Here is a 15,785-nt window from a genome sequence, read left to right as displayed (position 1 = left end):
ATATTCTGTGTAAGGTGACCTTGCTTGGGCAGTGTTGAACTAAATGATCTGAAGGGTCCCTTCCCCAAAGGTTCTGTGATTCTCTTTAAAAGGAGAATTTATATTCGTATCATACAATCTCTTGACATAAAAAGTGAGATTTCTCTTTTCTGTGTAAAAGATCTACATTAAAATGTAAGTAAAAAAATGTAAAAAGGTTCAGCATTCAGCAGTGACCAAACTGAGTCTTTTTGATAAAAGGGCTGAGGGTATTTTTATCTCACTGACTGTAATAAAATCTGTCACAGACAGAAACACCACGTTCATCCTTCCAATCTGTGGTAACAACGATGGTGTGATCCACAGGTAGAAAACTCCATTTCGCTTGCTATTTCCACATCATTTTGAACCTTGTGATTGCAACAAAAAAACCCCAAAAAACAACAACAACAACAAAAAAAAAACCACCACAAAAAAAACCAAACCCAAACAAACAAAAACAACAACAACAACAAAAAAAAAGCAGAAAAATTATGCTGATAAGCATAGTAGATAAATGAGGTTGAAGTCAGTAGAATAAAAGCATTGAAACATGGAAACCTGATCAAAAATTGATTATTGCATCAGAATATCTGGGAGACAATGCCATGAGCAAGATATTTAGAGAGCTTGTGTTCTTCTGGAAACCACAGCTGAATTCCTGGTTGTTGGAAATGCATGGAAATAGTGGCAGTGCCTCCCGAGTCCTCTAACAATGAAGTCACGGTCTCAATATACAAAGAATTAAGACACAACTACCAAATCTCAAGAATGTTTCATCTGAGTCTAAAGGTCTGTCCTCTTGTTTTCTGTCTATCCAAAAGCCTCCTTTGCTAGTGGGGAACACATTGTCCAGCAGCAACATGCTATAATCAAGGTGCTATATTCCAAGTATTCTGACGTGCTGGAATTTGGGAGCTCAGCTCTTAGTGCAGCCATGTTGACAAAGGTAGAACTATGAAATTTTGACTTGGATTCATATCAAGATGCTTGGCTGGCACCATGGCATTCACAGAGGGAATTTAGAAGCAGCTGGATTTCTGAGAACACTTTCTGTGCTGCAGATCTCATTTCTGTGAGGACAAAGTAGTAAAGACTTACCCTGCTCTCATTACAAAGCAGAGGAAATCACTGGCATCAGATGAGTACTGCTACCACAGGAGAATACAGATAAACAGGCTTAGAAAAACTGAGACATCTGGAAAGATGTAGTAAAAATTACACATTTTTATGTAAAAATACAGTATGTAACAGTACAAGTGGGTAATAGAAAAGCAGCTCAGGGAAGCAGCCAAAAATCTCTTCACGTGGGACTTTGCTCACCTCAGATGTTCACCATGGATCTGCACTGTTGTTGAAAATTGCCTGCCAGGCACGCAGGATGTGAAAATTACTGTCTGATGAAAGGGAAAAGCTTAGAGCACGACCCTTTAGTCTGCTGTCTTCCACAGAAGCAAGACAGATACGTGATGGTCTCTTTTCCACCCAGAGAAACAAAAATTTCATACAAAAACTTCTTTCTGCCACAAAGGAGTCAGGAAGAAGTGAAACCAAGATGATGGATAAACACTCTCCTCTCCTGCTGTGACCTGCACTGTTTACTGCCCAGCTTTTGTGCAAGCAAGCTGTGAGATGATGGTGTTGTAGATGTTATTAAAGCCCCCCAGACTCTTCAGATAAAAAACAGTTCATAATGCCATGTGTTTCTTCTCACAGAACAGTGTCTGTTCTCTAGAAAACTTCCTCTGCTAAAGCCATCTTCAAAGTGGGGTAGGGGACTGCTGGTCTACTTTTCAAATTATTCCTCATCTTCGTATTCACACACCCTTATCATTGGGCAGTCTTCTGTTCTCACCTTGTAATCTTCTGGCTGCTTCTGATAACTCCAACTTTCTCATTTCTTTCAATGCTGGGTCATTTACTTGAATCAGTTCTTTGAAATAAATGGCCTTTTTGCAGACCTCTCATGCAGACCTTGCTTCTTCTCCAGGGAATCCAAGACAAATTATTCTAAAGGCCTTCTTTCACTTATGCATCCTTGATCCTCAGCTTTTTAATCAAAAAGAGGTTGTGCTCTGCCTCCACTGCCAGATTTGTTTACCAATAAATATTCAAAAATTGTCAAGAACTACCATTCCACTCTCTCCCAAATTCCCTTTTATGCATGGGAGGAATTCTTTAATTAATTTTAGCTCTGAAAAACTCTTTGCTGTAATTCCAAGCAGCTGCTGTGCTGTCCCCACTGTTAATGAGCTTTGTCTTGATATGACTCGGAGAAGGATAGAAAGGGCCATGCTGGCTAAAATTGTTTGAAATTGGTTTGCAGCATGCAAAATAAACTGGACAGCTCCTGTGTGAAATGGATTGCAGTGTCACTCCCCCCACTGTGGAAATTTAATCTGTCTGGCTGGTGAGAATGAGACTCACAGCAGGGGCAGAAGGTATTGACTTTACCACTTTTTTAAAAAAATGTTATTTTTATTTTGGAATGGACTGGGGCTGTTTCATCTGAATTGTCATTTTTAAATAATTGTCTTAGTAGAAGCAGTACATTTCAACCTTCTGCCATCCTTTGAGAATTCAGGCTAGCTGTTTGCTTAGAGAGATGCAGCCTGACACTCTGAACCTACACACAGTGTGAAAAATTGCTTTGATCAGCTTGTGTTTATAATTGAAGGCAGTAAAATAGAATCCTCACTAATTGTGTTCAAGGCATGATGTATTGTGTAATCCACAGAGAGATTCATTTCAAAAACATTGTAACCACAAAAACAGCTGTTCCACTGAGTCATTTTCCCAACCTGCAACTTAAAGCAAAACAGAGCAAAACCCACTCCCATTAACTTATTTCTGTTGATGGAGTAAGATAATGCTGGAAATGTGGGGAAAAACAACAGAAAGCTCATCTCCACATTCCTTTTTATACCAGAAGTTTGGAAAAAGTAAAGAAAGAGCCTTTGGAGTTACAAAACCCAGTAAAATCTCAGTTTTGAAGAGATACTGGTATCCTACCTAAATTACAAAGAGCAAGCCATGCATTGATAGTCAAAAATAATTTGTAAATGTAGGAATGAGTCTAAAATTAGATGGAATGGAATTAAAATAATAAACCAAGATACAGCAGTGCAATACTTTAAAAATTCTGGTCACGGAGGTGCTTGTGTGCATATTTTCATGGTGTTTAAGGCTAATACAGGCTCTGGAAGAGAAGCTAGTAAGAACTGGTAAAACAGGTGGAGGAAACTGCACTACATAAAAAGAAAAAAACCCAAAAAGAAAAATGTACTGCAGGCACAGCTTTTTCATCAGCAGGAAGTTGAATGAGCAAGTGAACAACCCTTTTCCAATTTAGAACCACCTTTCATCCCACCCAGCTTTTGGAGGGAAATTGTAAGCTAGGTTCAAGTCTTATACTGAATTCCAAACTTTTTTTTTTCTCCTTTGGGGGAAAGAAATTAGAACTATTAAAAATGTTATGACTGTTGCAGGGACCAGAATTTAATTTGCAGTCCAGAGGTGTTGGGCGCTGTGCTGGCGCTCTGGAGACACTGAGCTCCACGGAGCGCCGAGGCGTGACACAGATGCACTTGTCTCCTTTGCAGATATCTCCATAAGCCTGCTGTCCTTGGTTGTCACAGCCTGTGGCCTGGCTCTGTTCGGCGTGTCCCTGTTCGTGTCCTGGAAGCTGTGCTGGATCCCGTGGCGGGAGCGGGGATTGCCCTTTGGGAACAAGGACAGCAAGCAGGAGCCGCTGCACTACGCGGACGCGGACGCCAATGAGCGCGACTACAGCGAGGAGTACCTGGGGCAGCCTGCTGCCTACCCCGAGGCCTCCATGAAGATCAGCCACACCTCCCCGGACCTCCCGCTGGACACCCAGGCAGGAGCCAAGGAGAACTGCGTGCCCAATGTGCGGATGCAGCGCCAGACCACTGAGCCCACCTCGTCTGCCCGGTCAGTAGCTCCGATTTGTCTCTGTTATCCCTGAATACAGCCCAAAAGGCATGGCACACTGATCTAAAAAAAGGTATTATTTTCTTGCCATGTTCCTTTAAAAATATATCCATATACAGAAGTTGTTCACTGAGGTGCACAAGCCTCGTAGGTCGAAGCGACAGGATCACAATCCTATTCCACTCTCCTCACAACTGATGCCTTGTTGGGACTACCTAAAAACAGAGGCCAGACAAAATTAAGGGAATAAAAAGCAGTTATATTTATTGAAGGGCCTTCAGGTACATTTTGGGGAGACAAAGCCCACCCAGGGGCTATACCCAAAATGGAAGACGGGTCACAGGTTTTCATACTTTTATAAGCTTGGTCCATTTGCATATTGGAGGTTAATCCTCCGATTACAGCTTCAGATAATGAAGTCATTTACCCCCAGTTTGCTGTCCCCAACTCACTTTTGTTTACATCTCTCGGGGCAGTGAGGTGTCCTTGATTCCCAGGCCTGGAGAGGAATTGTTCTGCCTGCCCAAACTGGGAGAAGAGTAGCTAACACTTTATATGGAGTTTGGAGTTATACTCTAAAGAATTGCAGGATTACAAATATATGAAAAATATAAAAGCTAAAATCCTGAGACATCACAACTACTGTCTCATTGGTGCTTTTCCCTCAGGACCTGGATAACAGAGTCCTGCATCCCTTAAAAGCACCAGGACAGCCTAGATTTAGCTTGTAAAGCATATTCATTTGCACTTAGCACTGATGCTGAACACTCAGTAATATCTCCTTAAAGATTTTTCCAAAGAAGAAAAGTAGGGCAAGCTAATGAAACTCTTGCAAGAGTTAGAAATAGGATTAAAAAAATTGTAGATTTTAGCCACAATCATGACTGTGGGGGGAAGAGTGACTGAACAAGAGCCCGTGAAGTCTCCAGGGGAACTGGAAAACCAGTACACGAGGGAAGAGGGAAGGGGGAGGCTGAGAGTGTGTGCAGGGGCAGGTGAAAAAAGGATTATGTTTCATACACCAAGAATTAGGATCAGCATGTGAAGAGCCAGTAAATGCCTGAGTCAAAGCAGATGCACTTCAGCTGAAGAAGGTACAGCACTATCCAGTGGCTCTTTGCTAGCCTCTTCTTTGAATTCCTCCACAGGATATTCTGTGCCTCTCACTGCCATGAGGCGCTTAAGGGTTGAATTTTTTTTTCTTTGGTGACATGATAATATTTTATCCTGGAAATGACAAATGTAGAGACACAAGATTATGTATTTATTATGCAACAAGAGAAAAAAAAATAGGATAGCACATAAGAGGCTGTTCCTGTTTTAAGCATGGGTAAACAGATATTTACCAGGAATGAATGAACAATTATAGCAGAGGAACTCTTGCTGATTACATTCAATATAGATAGCTTTGGATTAATCCTGTGCTGGCATTTTCCACATGCTCTTTCTGTGTTCAACCTGAGCTCCTGGTGCTTCAATACACTGATTGCTGCATATGAATAGGACAATAAAATGGAACTCATAGAAGATTAAGCTTTTACCTAATTCAACGTTCACTTTCACATCTCCCTACCTCAACAGGGATTACAAATTTGATTTTTGTTACCATCCATGAAGGAGAAATTTCAGTCACAGTAAGTGTGAATTATTAAATTTCACTGGACCAAAGCTAAAAGCAGCATTCTTATCCTCAGCTAATGAAATTAAAGGAGCTTTTCAGCCTAAGTACCACAGAGTTTATTACATCAGGTGTGAGAGAAAAAGGAAAACAATTGTTGGGGTGGTCAGCAAACCATTCTAGCCCAGACTGAGATGTAGGAACAGACACTGATGTGGCAGTAGCAGCCTGGTGCTGAAGGTCAGCTCTCACAAATGCCGGGTCTCAGGGTTGATGCCTTTGTTAAAAACCCGACCCCGTTGTACACTATGGAAACGCCGAACGTGAGCGGGATCTTCAGCGTGTGTGCACAGCCTGTTTCAATTCTTTCTCTTTGGCTTTAAGGCACAACTCACTCCGGAGACAGCTCAACCTGTCCAACCCTGACTTCAACATCCAGCAGGTGCAGAAGCAGGAGCAGCTGACGGGCATCGGCCGCATCAAGCCAGAGCTGTACAAGCAGAGGTCGCTGGACACGGACGACGGCCGGAGGAGTAACAGCAAGGCCTGTGGAAAACTCAACTTCATCCTCAAGTATGACTGTGATCTAGAGCAGCTGATAGTGAAGATTCACAAGGCCGTCAACCTGCCCGCAAAGGACTTCTCTGGAACTTCAGATCCCTATGTGAAGATATATCTGCTCCCCGACAGGAAAACAAAACACCAGACTAAAGTGCACAGAAAGACCCTAAATCCAGTGTTTGATGAAGTTTTTTTATTTACTGTCCCTTACAATGATCTCAACACAAGGAAACTCCATTTCTCTGTGTATGACTTTGACAGATTCTCCAGGCACGACTTGATTGGCCAAGTGGTAGTGGATAATTTTTTAGATTTGGCAGATTTTCCCAGGGAATGTAATATTTGGAAGGATATTGAATATGTCACCAATGTAAGTATTATAATTCTTCTTTTCGAATTTTATTTGTTTCTGAATTCATTTCCCTAATCTGATTAAAACTGAAATTGTCTGTTGAATTTGTGAAGAAAAATACACTATTCTCTCTCTTTCTCAAGCTTTGACCTTGATCCAGGGAAATTGACAGTACATTTTCAGTCCTCATTTCTTGTTCTTTGGATATATTAAAGAATGTTTTATATAGGAGACAGTGGGCTTAGTCACTGCCCTGCTGATAGGGCAGAAATGCTGGAGAATGTTTTAATCTTACTTAATCTGAAACTTACTTAAGAAAATATTACTTTTCTTATTTTGCCTATCTTCCTGTTTTGCATGATTTTTTATGTAACTTACAGCACACTAATCAGCCAGAACTGCAGATTCAACGTTTCTTATGCAGCAATCTTCAGTTCTTCAAAAGACTGAAGACTTTATTCTCATAAAGTCAGAAAACCCCAGAGCTACACTCCAGCCAACCAGAGTTCATACAATGCTGTTCCATGAAAGCAGTGAATGGTTTAACACACTGAATTGGTTTAACTCTTTGTTTGGCATCGTTGTGTTCCCAGGGAAATGAGGAATGTATTTTAGAAGTCTGTATTTCAGTTATCCCAAAGTCTCTGTTATCGAGTTCTATGCAGGAATCAAAATAGTGATTAGATATAAAATCATGGAAATTGCTTCCCAAAAAGAAGGAGCTTTCTACTCAGAGCAGGAGCCAACCTCCTTGTAATGCCATTAGAGATGAATCCCACGCATCCTCAGGAGGACAGACCTTCAGTGAGAATGATACAGTGCAGAAATCCACAGGGGTGAAGGCACCAGTGCCAAGTGTCAGGAAACATTTCATTTGCTGTGTCAAACCACACTCCAGTGGAGTGCACATTTTAGAGTCAAATAAACCAGACATCATTAGCAGGAAGATCAAAGGGTAAGTTTTCTAGACCTCAGTTCAGGAAAGCACTGAAACATCTGCTTAGCTGAGAATAAGAAGTCATTGAAAAATAAAGGAAGTTCTGAGACAAATAACTTGCCTGAATGTAGACCCTCACCTTATACCTCTGTGGTCTGCTAGCACGGCCATATTACAGACCAAATTGATTAAATATTTTTGCTTTTCTTGGAAAATTCTTTATGAAAAAGGATATTTTCCTAGTTTTAAGGTGAATTCTCTGCACAATCCTGTCCCACATGACGATGGAAGTGCAGCAGCAGCACAAGCAGTTCCTCACTTGGGGTACAGGCGGGGGCAGGGACACTTGGTGTCAGGGAGGATAAACCTGGCTTTTGTAGAAGTTACTGCTTTTCAGCTGCAAGGGAAAAGTAAGGATGTGACAGAGCAGATGACAGTTATTGCAAGTGAAAGGCTGCCTTCATACAGCATTAAGTGTCCAAAGATCAACTTCATTTTTCACAGTCAACTGAAAGCTGGGTGTGCACGCACACTGGGGCTGCTTTGATGTGAATGGGTCATTTTTCCCTGCTTTAACTTAGGCAGAAGATTGGCTCTGGTATTTTCTTTTGAATCACTTCTTCCAAATTTCAAAAGTAATGCAGCATATCGTTTGTATTCAGATTTTCTGTAATATCTGAAATGAAATTCAGGACTGCAACATGAGTCATTTATTAATTCCTCCTGATACCAGTTCTCCCATGAAGTGTAACCCTGTTTATCCAAACAGAACACACGACCTGCCATCTAGACTTGTCACTGGCTTTCCAGCTAACAGAGGCCTTTTCAAAGCAAGTGACTCATGGCACATAGGAGACACATCCAATTTTGGGTAATGTGGGTTCTGAGATAAGAGTAGCAGATAAATGAAAGTGTGGAGTACCCAGCTTACCAATTAACATTTCCGAAATTTCAAAGGTTAGAATTCGTTCCATGGGGTTATGAGAAATACTCCATGCATCGTTTAAGAAACCAAGTTTCAGCCCATTTTCTTGTCTGTGGAGCTGAGATATCTCTCAGCCCAACAGCAGAAGCTGGATCCTGATCCAGGGCTGCTCGGTGAGGCTGCTGCAGTGAATCCTCCTGTGGCTGCTCTCCAGGCCAGCCAGCAGGCAGCTTTAGTGAAACTCAGAAAGAAATTTTGGTGAAGTTTTGAGCCCCATTGGGAAGTTTATGGTTGGAAACCAAAACTGTATCAACTGTAACAGGTTTTCAATAATTCATATTCGAACGTCGTCTTGTTTCAAATAATAATTAAGAGAACAGAAAAATGCTGGGCAAAGTCACTGAAGGGAATTCACTTTATGTAGGTCAGCAGAAAGTGCACACAGGAAGGATATTCCTAGGAAATGAATGAGAAAAAGGGAAGCTCCACACAAACTGCACATGGCAGGTTTGTCATACTTCTGAAGAGCACAATTCATTTTAATTCCTTGTGCATCTTATTACACTGCCTAACCAGCGAGCCCAAAGGCCTTTATTTTACATTCTCCATTTTATTATGTTCTAATCCAATTTGACACAGCAATGTAAAAGAATGTATCAAATCCTTCTCTGCCCAGCAAAATGTCCTACTTCAAGTGAGCACTGCAGATTATGCCTGAAATGTCAGTTTTGCTGCAAACAATGCCATTAAAATAAAAGAATGTATCATGTGCTTTCTTCTGTTTTCTAATAACACTGGAAGATTTTTTTATCCTAAACCAGCAGTTTTTATTCTTTGGACTGTAACATCTGTTACCATCCCTGTATTTGAAATTATTTCATAACACAGACACTTGTCAGCATAAAAATTTTTTACATGCTTAAAAGCAGTCTGATGCCAAAGATGAATCTCCAATATCAAAATGACTGTTCTTCTAATTCAAGGCCCTCTGAGCATAAAATCTCTCTCCTGTAACACTGACACTTTTTTCCAAGCAGTGGGCTGTATAATGATAGAAATAATTAAGTGGATCAACTTTAGCATGAGCATGAAATGTACTAGATAAGCTTTTTTTTTTGCCTTTTTTTTTAATATCTACCAGTCAGCTTACACTAATAGATGGTTTATCAAGAAAACAGGATACTTTTTATTTTTAGCTTGGGTTTCTCCTGTTAGCATGTTTTGTTTAGTAACATCTAAAACATAGTCAGGGTTTGGGGTGGGGTTTTTGGTTGGATTTGTTCACAAACTGATGGCATGTTTGAAGAGAAAAAACAAGTGGCTGATATTTTCTTGGTTGCCATCTTCAAACTCAAGTGGGATCAAGCAAAAACACATGGCTTTGTCACAAGATAAAGTAGAAAACTATGAAAGAAGAAGGTGTCAGATATGAAGCAGGAAGGTGTCAGATGGTCCATTTCAGATAAAAGAAAAAACCTTCTCTTTCAGAAGGTGCCAAGTATCCTCTTTCATAACTTTCTGTGCCCCTAGAAAGGAAGATCCTCTGTCAAAAGCTGCTTGTTAAACATCACTAGCCAATGCAGGGCACAGAGAGCCAGCTGGAAATACAGCTCTGGTTCCTCCTGGCTCTTGGGATTCTCAGAGTGCTCAGCACTTGATAAGCAGGTAAAGTTTCTTGAGGAGTTTTCTCAACTTAGATGAGGGGGATAAGTGGAGTAAGGAAGTCATTTTAGCAGGTAAAATCGTGGCTTTGGTCTTAGAGTGTAATAGCTTCTGCCACTGGTGCTATCTTTTCAGTTGTCAAATATAGTTATGTTTAATATATAGGCATGAAACAAAAATTGCTCTTTTTCTGAATGTTTAAGTTCATATATAACTTTTTAAAAAAATCCTGTTCCTAACAGCCTATTGGCAGCTTTCTCTTCTAACAAAAAAACCCAACAGATCAAGGTGCAAATAGAAATGGAAATATATGGAAATATTTCTGAATCTAAGAGAGAAGAGAGTGCAGAAACAAGACCCTGGGTAGTACAGATAGAATTTGAGAAGTAGCATGCCACAGACTTTAAGGAATGTGTTTACTAAAACCCAAAAGAGAGTTATGGATAGTTCAAAGCTATGAAGAGACATGAGCTGTATATCAAGTTGTTCACTTTGACATCCATAAAGAACCAGAGTATGCCAGAAATTTCAAAGCCAAGAAATTGATTTCATCTGTTTGTAAGAATCTTCAAGCTATGTTAGGGTCTGGGTCAAAAATACAACAGTATATCAGACAATGCTGAAATACTTTTGCACAGATTCAGGAAATAAAAGCATATTGAAAAAAAATTAATTTAAAATGCATGTTGAAATGCATGTTAGTGTTTTGGCAAGGAGAGAATTAAAAATTATGGTGTCTATAAGTATTTGAACTTCTGCATTCTAAAAATGCTAATTGTTCACTGCTGCTGTTCTTGAGTTTGCCCAAGCAAGAAAGATTTGAGAATTTGTATTTTTAGGCATTTATGTTGTATAACTGAGATGCAACTGGAATCATAACATCACCAGAAGGAAGTTTCAAGTTCCCTGTTTTGGAGATGTTAATGCCAACCATGGTATGTGTGGAACAGATATGAAAAGAGGCTAAATTTTTCAGTCAGTTGTTCATGGAAAGCATAATAAAAAGCATAAAATACTGAAATCTGAAGTGAAAAAATCTTCCTCAAAGGCTGCATTGCTCAGGTCCATTCCTGCTAAGAGCTGTGAGCAGTTCAGCATCTGCCAAATGCACATGAATGGGTGCAGGTCATAAGGCTGAGGGCTTAAACCCTCAAAAATCGAGGAAAACAAACATTTTTTGAAAGAAATAGGTAAATCCTGCCCCTAGCTCACCTACAGAGGAACAGGCTTGGCCAACAAGGACAGGGCTTGCTCAGGACACGGCGCTGCTAATGGCAGAGATGAGAGCAGGTCCAGGATCTGCAGATTGCTGGCACCAGCCTGAATCCACTCCGCTTGCACTGCTTATCTCCCTCGACAGTGTGCAGACTCTGGAGCTGGCAGCAAGTCAGCTAAGTCCACCTACTCCAGTTCTAAAAACTGTTTAGCTTGTCAAGATGTTTTAGCTAGTGTTTCTGAAATCCCTGTTCTGGCAACTTGCAGGGTTTGGAGAAGTGACGGCAGTGAGCAAGAGCTCAGAAAGCCTTTAAAATGTTTACAGTGGCTAACAAAACTTTTGAACTTGAGAAGGAACAGAAACAAACCAAATCTCTGTTTATGAATTCAAATCCAACCCATCAATGTCAAGTGCCATACCTACATTTTTTTGTGTCAGTAAAAGAGAAACAAAACTTGACTTTTTAATTTATTTTTTTTAATACAGAAAACCTATCCTCTATTAACCTGGTGTTCTATTTCTTTAAGCTTTGGCATCAGGGAAACAATCAGTTATGGTTGTGGAGATGTACCTATTTAATTGATTTGCTAATGCAAGTGTCTTTAGAAGAGACAGATTTGCAAACCCATGAATCTTCCCTGTTGAAAAACATGGCAAAAGCTTAGCAGCAACAAAAACAATTTCATGGCTATTTTAAGGCAGTAAACACAAGGGATAATATTCACCTTGTTTAATGATTTTTTTTTTAATTAAAAAAAAACAAACCACAATCAAAACCAGAAGTATTCAAAAAACCACCAAAACCAGAACATATAATTGCCTTTGAGAGGCAGATCAGTGGATATTCATCTTCTCCTGAGTCACAAGGTCACCCTTTGTTGCGTGATTTTTTCTGTCTGTTCTTAATCAACTGTACAGAAAAAAAAATGAAAGTGCATGAGTAATGAATCATTTCATAGCCAAAAGATGCTGGAAAGTCATAGATCTTTAATCCTTCCAGTTCCTAAGGGTCACCAATGTAAGGAGGAAATAGAAATTAATTAGGCTTCAGCATCAGCACAACAGGTATAGTACTCAGGGTGCAGTAGAGAACAGCTGCAGCCAGTGTTTTTCTTTATAAACACCTTTTTAACTACTATTTATATGCATTCATTTTCAAAACTGGGCTTTTCCTTTTGTCTTTTGGTGGCTTTTTCTTTGTGAATTTAATGATTGTAATAATTACTTTGTAGGAGAAGATTTGTCAGGAATGCCATACATTTAAATGATTAGGGGCCAGCACTTTAGCATGGCTAAACAAAGGACAGACACGGTTATGTACAACCACAAAGGGTGGAGATAAAATATTCAGAGGTTTTCAGAAAGTTAAAGGCAGCATATGCCCAATTCTGCTGGAGTAACTGGGTAATGGTGAGAATATTAACCAACAAAACATGGGAAGGGTCAGGAGTAAAAAATAAAAGTCAAATGCCTTGGAGAGCAGTGGTTTGATAAGGAATTTTTTTCAGTGGTACAAGCACTGCAAGTTTGGCTCTAAAAGCAGTGAAGACTTTTTCCTGCAAGGGATTTCCCAACAGCCTTGTAATTCCACAGGCATGGGCAGAAACAGGATGGATCCTGTAATATCACTGAGGCTTCAGCTACCATTTACTGGGGGTTTGGGAGCAGTTTAAGGAAATAATAATTCAGAGAGTTGTGTCCATGTGTATGCACCATGTGAAGTTACAGAGCCCAGGAGCGTGGCCACCAGAATTTCCAGGGGAGCTTTCTCAGGATGGATATTTCTCTACCAAAAAAAAAACCCTACATACAAAAAATCAACCAAACAAAAGAAGCTGAAGCAGCCAAAAGAATAAAAACCTATGTAGTAGAAATGGCATCATTTCGGTTAAAATTTAATGGAAAAGGGTGTTTCAAAGTTAGTATTTTGAGAAAACTGAAATTTCAAAGTAAGACTTTTGATTTCTCATTTGGAATGCCCTTCTATGACTATATTTTAAAATATTTTGAAAGCAAATTTTTTGGAGTCAAGTGATGGGTATTCTGCTTCAAAATGGAAAGAACTCAAAATTCCTTATCAAATTAGAAGGCTGCTTTCTAAACTGATACTTCCCCTGCCCATCAGTGCTGAGTTCTCCATGGTCCCTGTATCCTCCATGTTTCCGTGGTGGAACAGCCCCAGAACAGCAGTGCTGTATGAAGAATAATTTCCTCCACACATTAGCTGCATGCTGAAAAAGGTCAGACACCATCCTAAATTCCTGCTTCCTTGTTAGTGGAAGTGTCTCTGAGTGTCCCTGTTCCACACGTCCCCCTTCTCCTTTCTTCTCACCCTCCTCTGCCAATCCTTTTTTTCTCCCAGAAATCTCTCTCAAGCAAGGCTCTGGGAGAGAAAAAGCTCCCAGCAACACTGACTGCACATAAACCAAAGGCAGAATGTGATCCCGGTCAGCCAAGCCTGTCCTTCAATTATACCATCCAAAATTGTCAGTGGGAGCTGCAAATACCAAAAAAATCTTGCTCCAGTATTTTACAATTCATAGGCAGCGATTCTTGAAGACAAGCAAAGAGCATTTGCACAGTGCTGGGACTAAAATAGCTGTATTAAAGGGATCTTGGTTGTAACCATTCTGCACATAATTCAGGATTAGACTGTGCCATAGCCTTTTTTTCTACGGGGTTATATAACTTTCAATTTAAACATGTATTTAGCCAGGCAGGGGAAAAAAATCGCTTCAAACATGCATTTAATTATTGAACAGTTTTGGGAATGCTTACTCTGTTTTTTTTCTAGCAGAGGTCACAAAAAGCGTTTCAATAGCTTATGGATTTATCAAAATTTCTGCAAAATCCTACTCTTTAAATTAAGTTTCAATATTTGGAGCCAAACTTGAAAGTATTCTTCCCTCATAAGAACATACTGTGCTTATGTGAAAAGCCTCAAGCCATTTTTAGCCTTTAATCCCCACTAGATATCACAGCCATCAGGCATCTTTCTCCACCAAACAGGGAGAGTTTTTCAGAGTTTTACAGTTCTCTCTCTGTGCAGTCTGTTTACCCAGTCCTCATGTTATTTTGGCAGGGCCTTTTATTTAAGAGTAAGTGGACTTTTTCTGTTCCAGTTTCCTTAGGGGTTCACTGTAAGTGTGCCCTGAATCCCAGCAGGATATCCTGGGAGCTGGGGCAGGGGACAGCAGAGCTGTTTGGGAAGCACCTCCAGCACACTAAATCCAACAAGCTGGCATCCTAACACAGCCTGAAATGTGAATGTGCCAGGGCATAGCCCTGACTTCACCTCCTCTAATACACCTGTGACCCAGGTGAGAGAGAAAGTGCCACTACACACAGGCTCTTCTCTCGCCAAAAGATTTGTCTGGCACCCTTCAAATTCCTGTTAGAGGATGTCAGCTGTGTCACACTTCAACCTCTCAGGATTCCAAGATCTGTAACAGAGGACAAAATATCAGCTCTACAGATTGCTGGATCACAACTAGTGCTAGGAGGCATGAGATTAAATTATAGATCTTGCCAAAATTAAGATAAGGATATACCATTTGCTAAATAACCACACAAGGACTGTCTTCAGACCTCTCCACAGCCCTGTAGGGGGAAAACATTGGAAGCTGCAGCTGAAGTGGGAGCTGGCCTGAGGAGAAGGACATATTATTCCCACAGTATGTATCTATATATGTACATATAGATTCTCTAGCTTTTCTCCTCATCCAGGAGACTTTGAACTGCCAAACATGACAGTAGGAACTTCAAAGGACACACAAACCATTTTTGCTAAGATTTAGTGCAAGATTGGCTGTGCTGGTCAGAGCAGGGTGCTGATAATGCCAAGGTTGGGGATTCAATCCCTGTAAAGGGCTGTTCACTGAAGGGTTGGGCTGGGTGATGCTTGTGCGTTCCTTCCAACTCAGAATATTCTGTCCTGCTGTGAGAAGTAGAATTCCAGATGTTGTGGAGGCCCTGTTTGTCCCTGGGTGGCCATGGAGATTGAGGTGTGTGTCAGCTTTGCTGTGTTCAGTCACAGCCCTTCAGAGCACGAGGGCTCTCTCAGTGGAGAACCTTGCTCAGGTCATTGCAGAAAGATCCACAGCTCTGCTCCTCCATTCTTTCACTTTGTGAAAAATAGGCAGCCAAACCACCCAGGGGAAGAGGGGCAGAAGGCATCACTCTTTCATGCTAAGTGAGCTATTTTTCTGAGAGCTGAGCTAAAGAAACAACAGCAGAACTGAGGACCTGACTGAATGCTTTTTCATTGAGATTTATCAGCCCCAACTTTATGATGCCTTTGCAGCAGAGAACTTCATTTTAATTCACTGTTTCATTTCCTGTCACGTACGCTCATTTCTCTAAACATTCTGAATACATGTGTATCAGGAACAACATGAAAAGTGTGGTGTTTCGTGCAAAAAATCCAACAGGCCATGGCAACATCGCTTTGTGCTTGCCTGGGGAAGATTAAATGACAGACACACAAATCTCTGAATTCTGCACTGTTCTCACAAAGGCAATGCAGGCTCAATGCACAGTCCA

At 40.6% G+C, this 15,785-nt stretch overlaps 1 protein-coding gene across 3 annotated transcripts in view; it reads left to right on the top strand.

The window, feature by feature from the left end:
- SYT9 (synaptotagmin 9) overlaps positions 1 to 15,785 on the top strand; it is a 68,527-nt gene that overhangs the window by 28,257 nt on the left and 24,485 nt on the right. For all 3 annotated transcript variants that reach the window (XR_005629363.1, XM_039725116.1, XM_039725115.1), the window contains exons 2-3: positions 3,621 to 3,972; positions 5,975 to 6,521. Coding sequence is in view for 2 of the 3 variants with exons in the window: in XM_039725116.1 (XP_039581050.1) it covers positions 3,621 to 3,972; positions 5,975 to 6,521 (899 nt within the window). In the remaining variant the exon portion in view is untranslated. The remainder of the gene's footprint in view (positions 1 to 3,620; positions 3,973 to 5,974; positions 6,522 to 15,785) is intronic.

The sequence above is a fragment of the Passer montanus genome, unplaced genomic scaffold (genome assembly GCF_014805655.1).
Source record: "Passer montanus isolate IOZ18808 unplaced genomic scaffold, ASM1480565v1 scaffold54, whole genome shotgun sequence".
Taxonomy (NCBI): Eukaryota; Metazoa; Chordata; class Aves; order Passeriformes; family Passeridae; genus Passer; species Passer montanus.
Note: the sequence above shows the minus strand (reverse complement) of the source record. Positions and strands in the feature narration are given on the sequence as shown.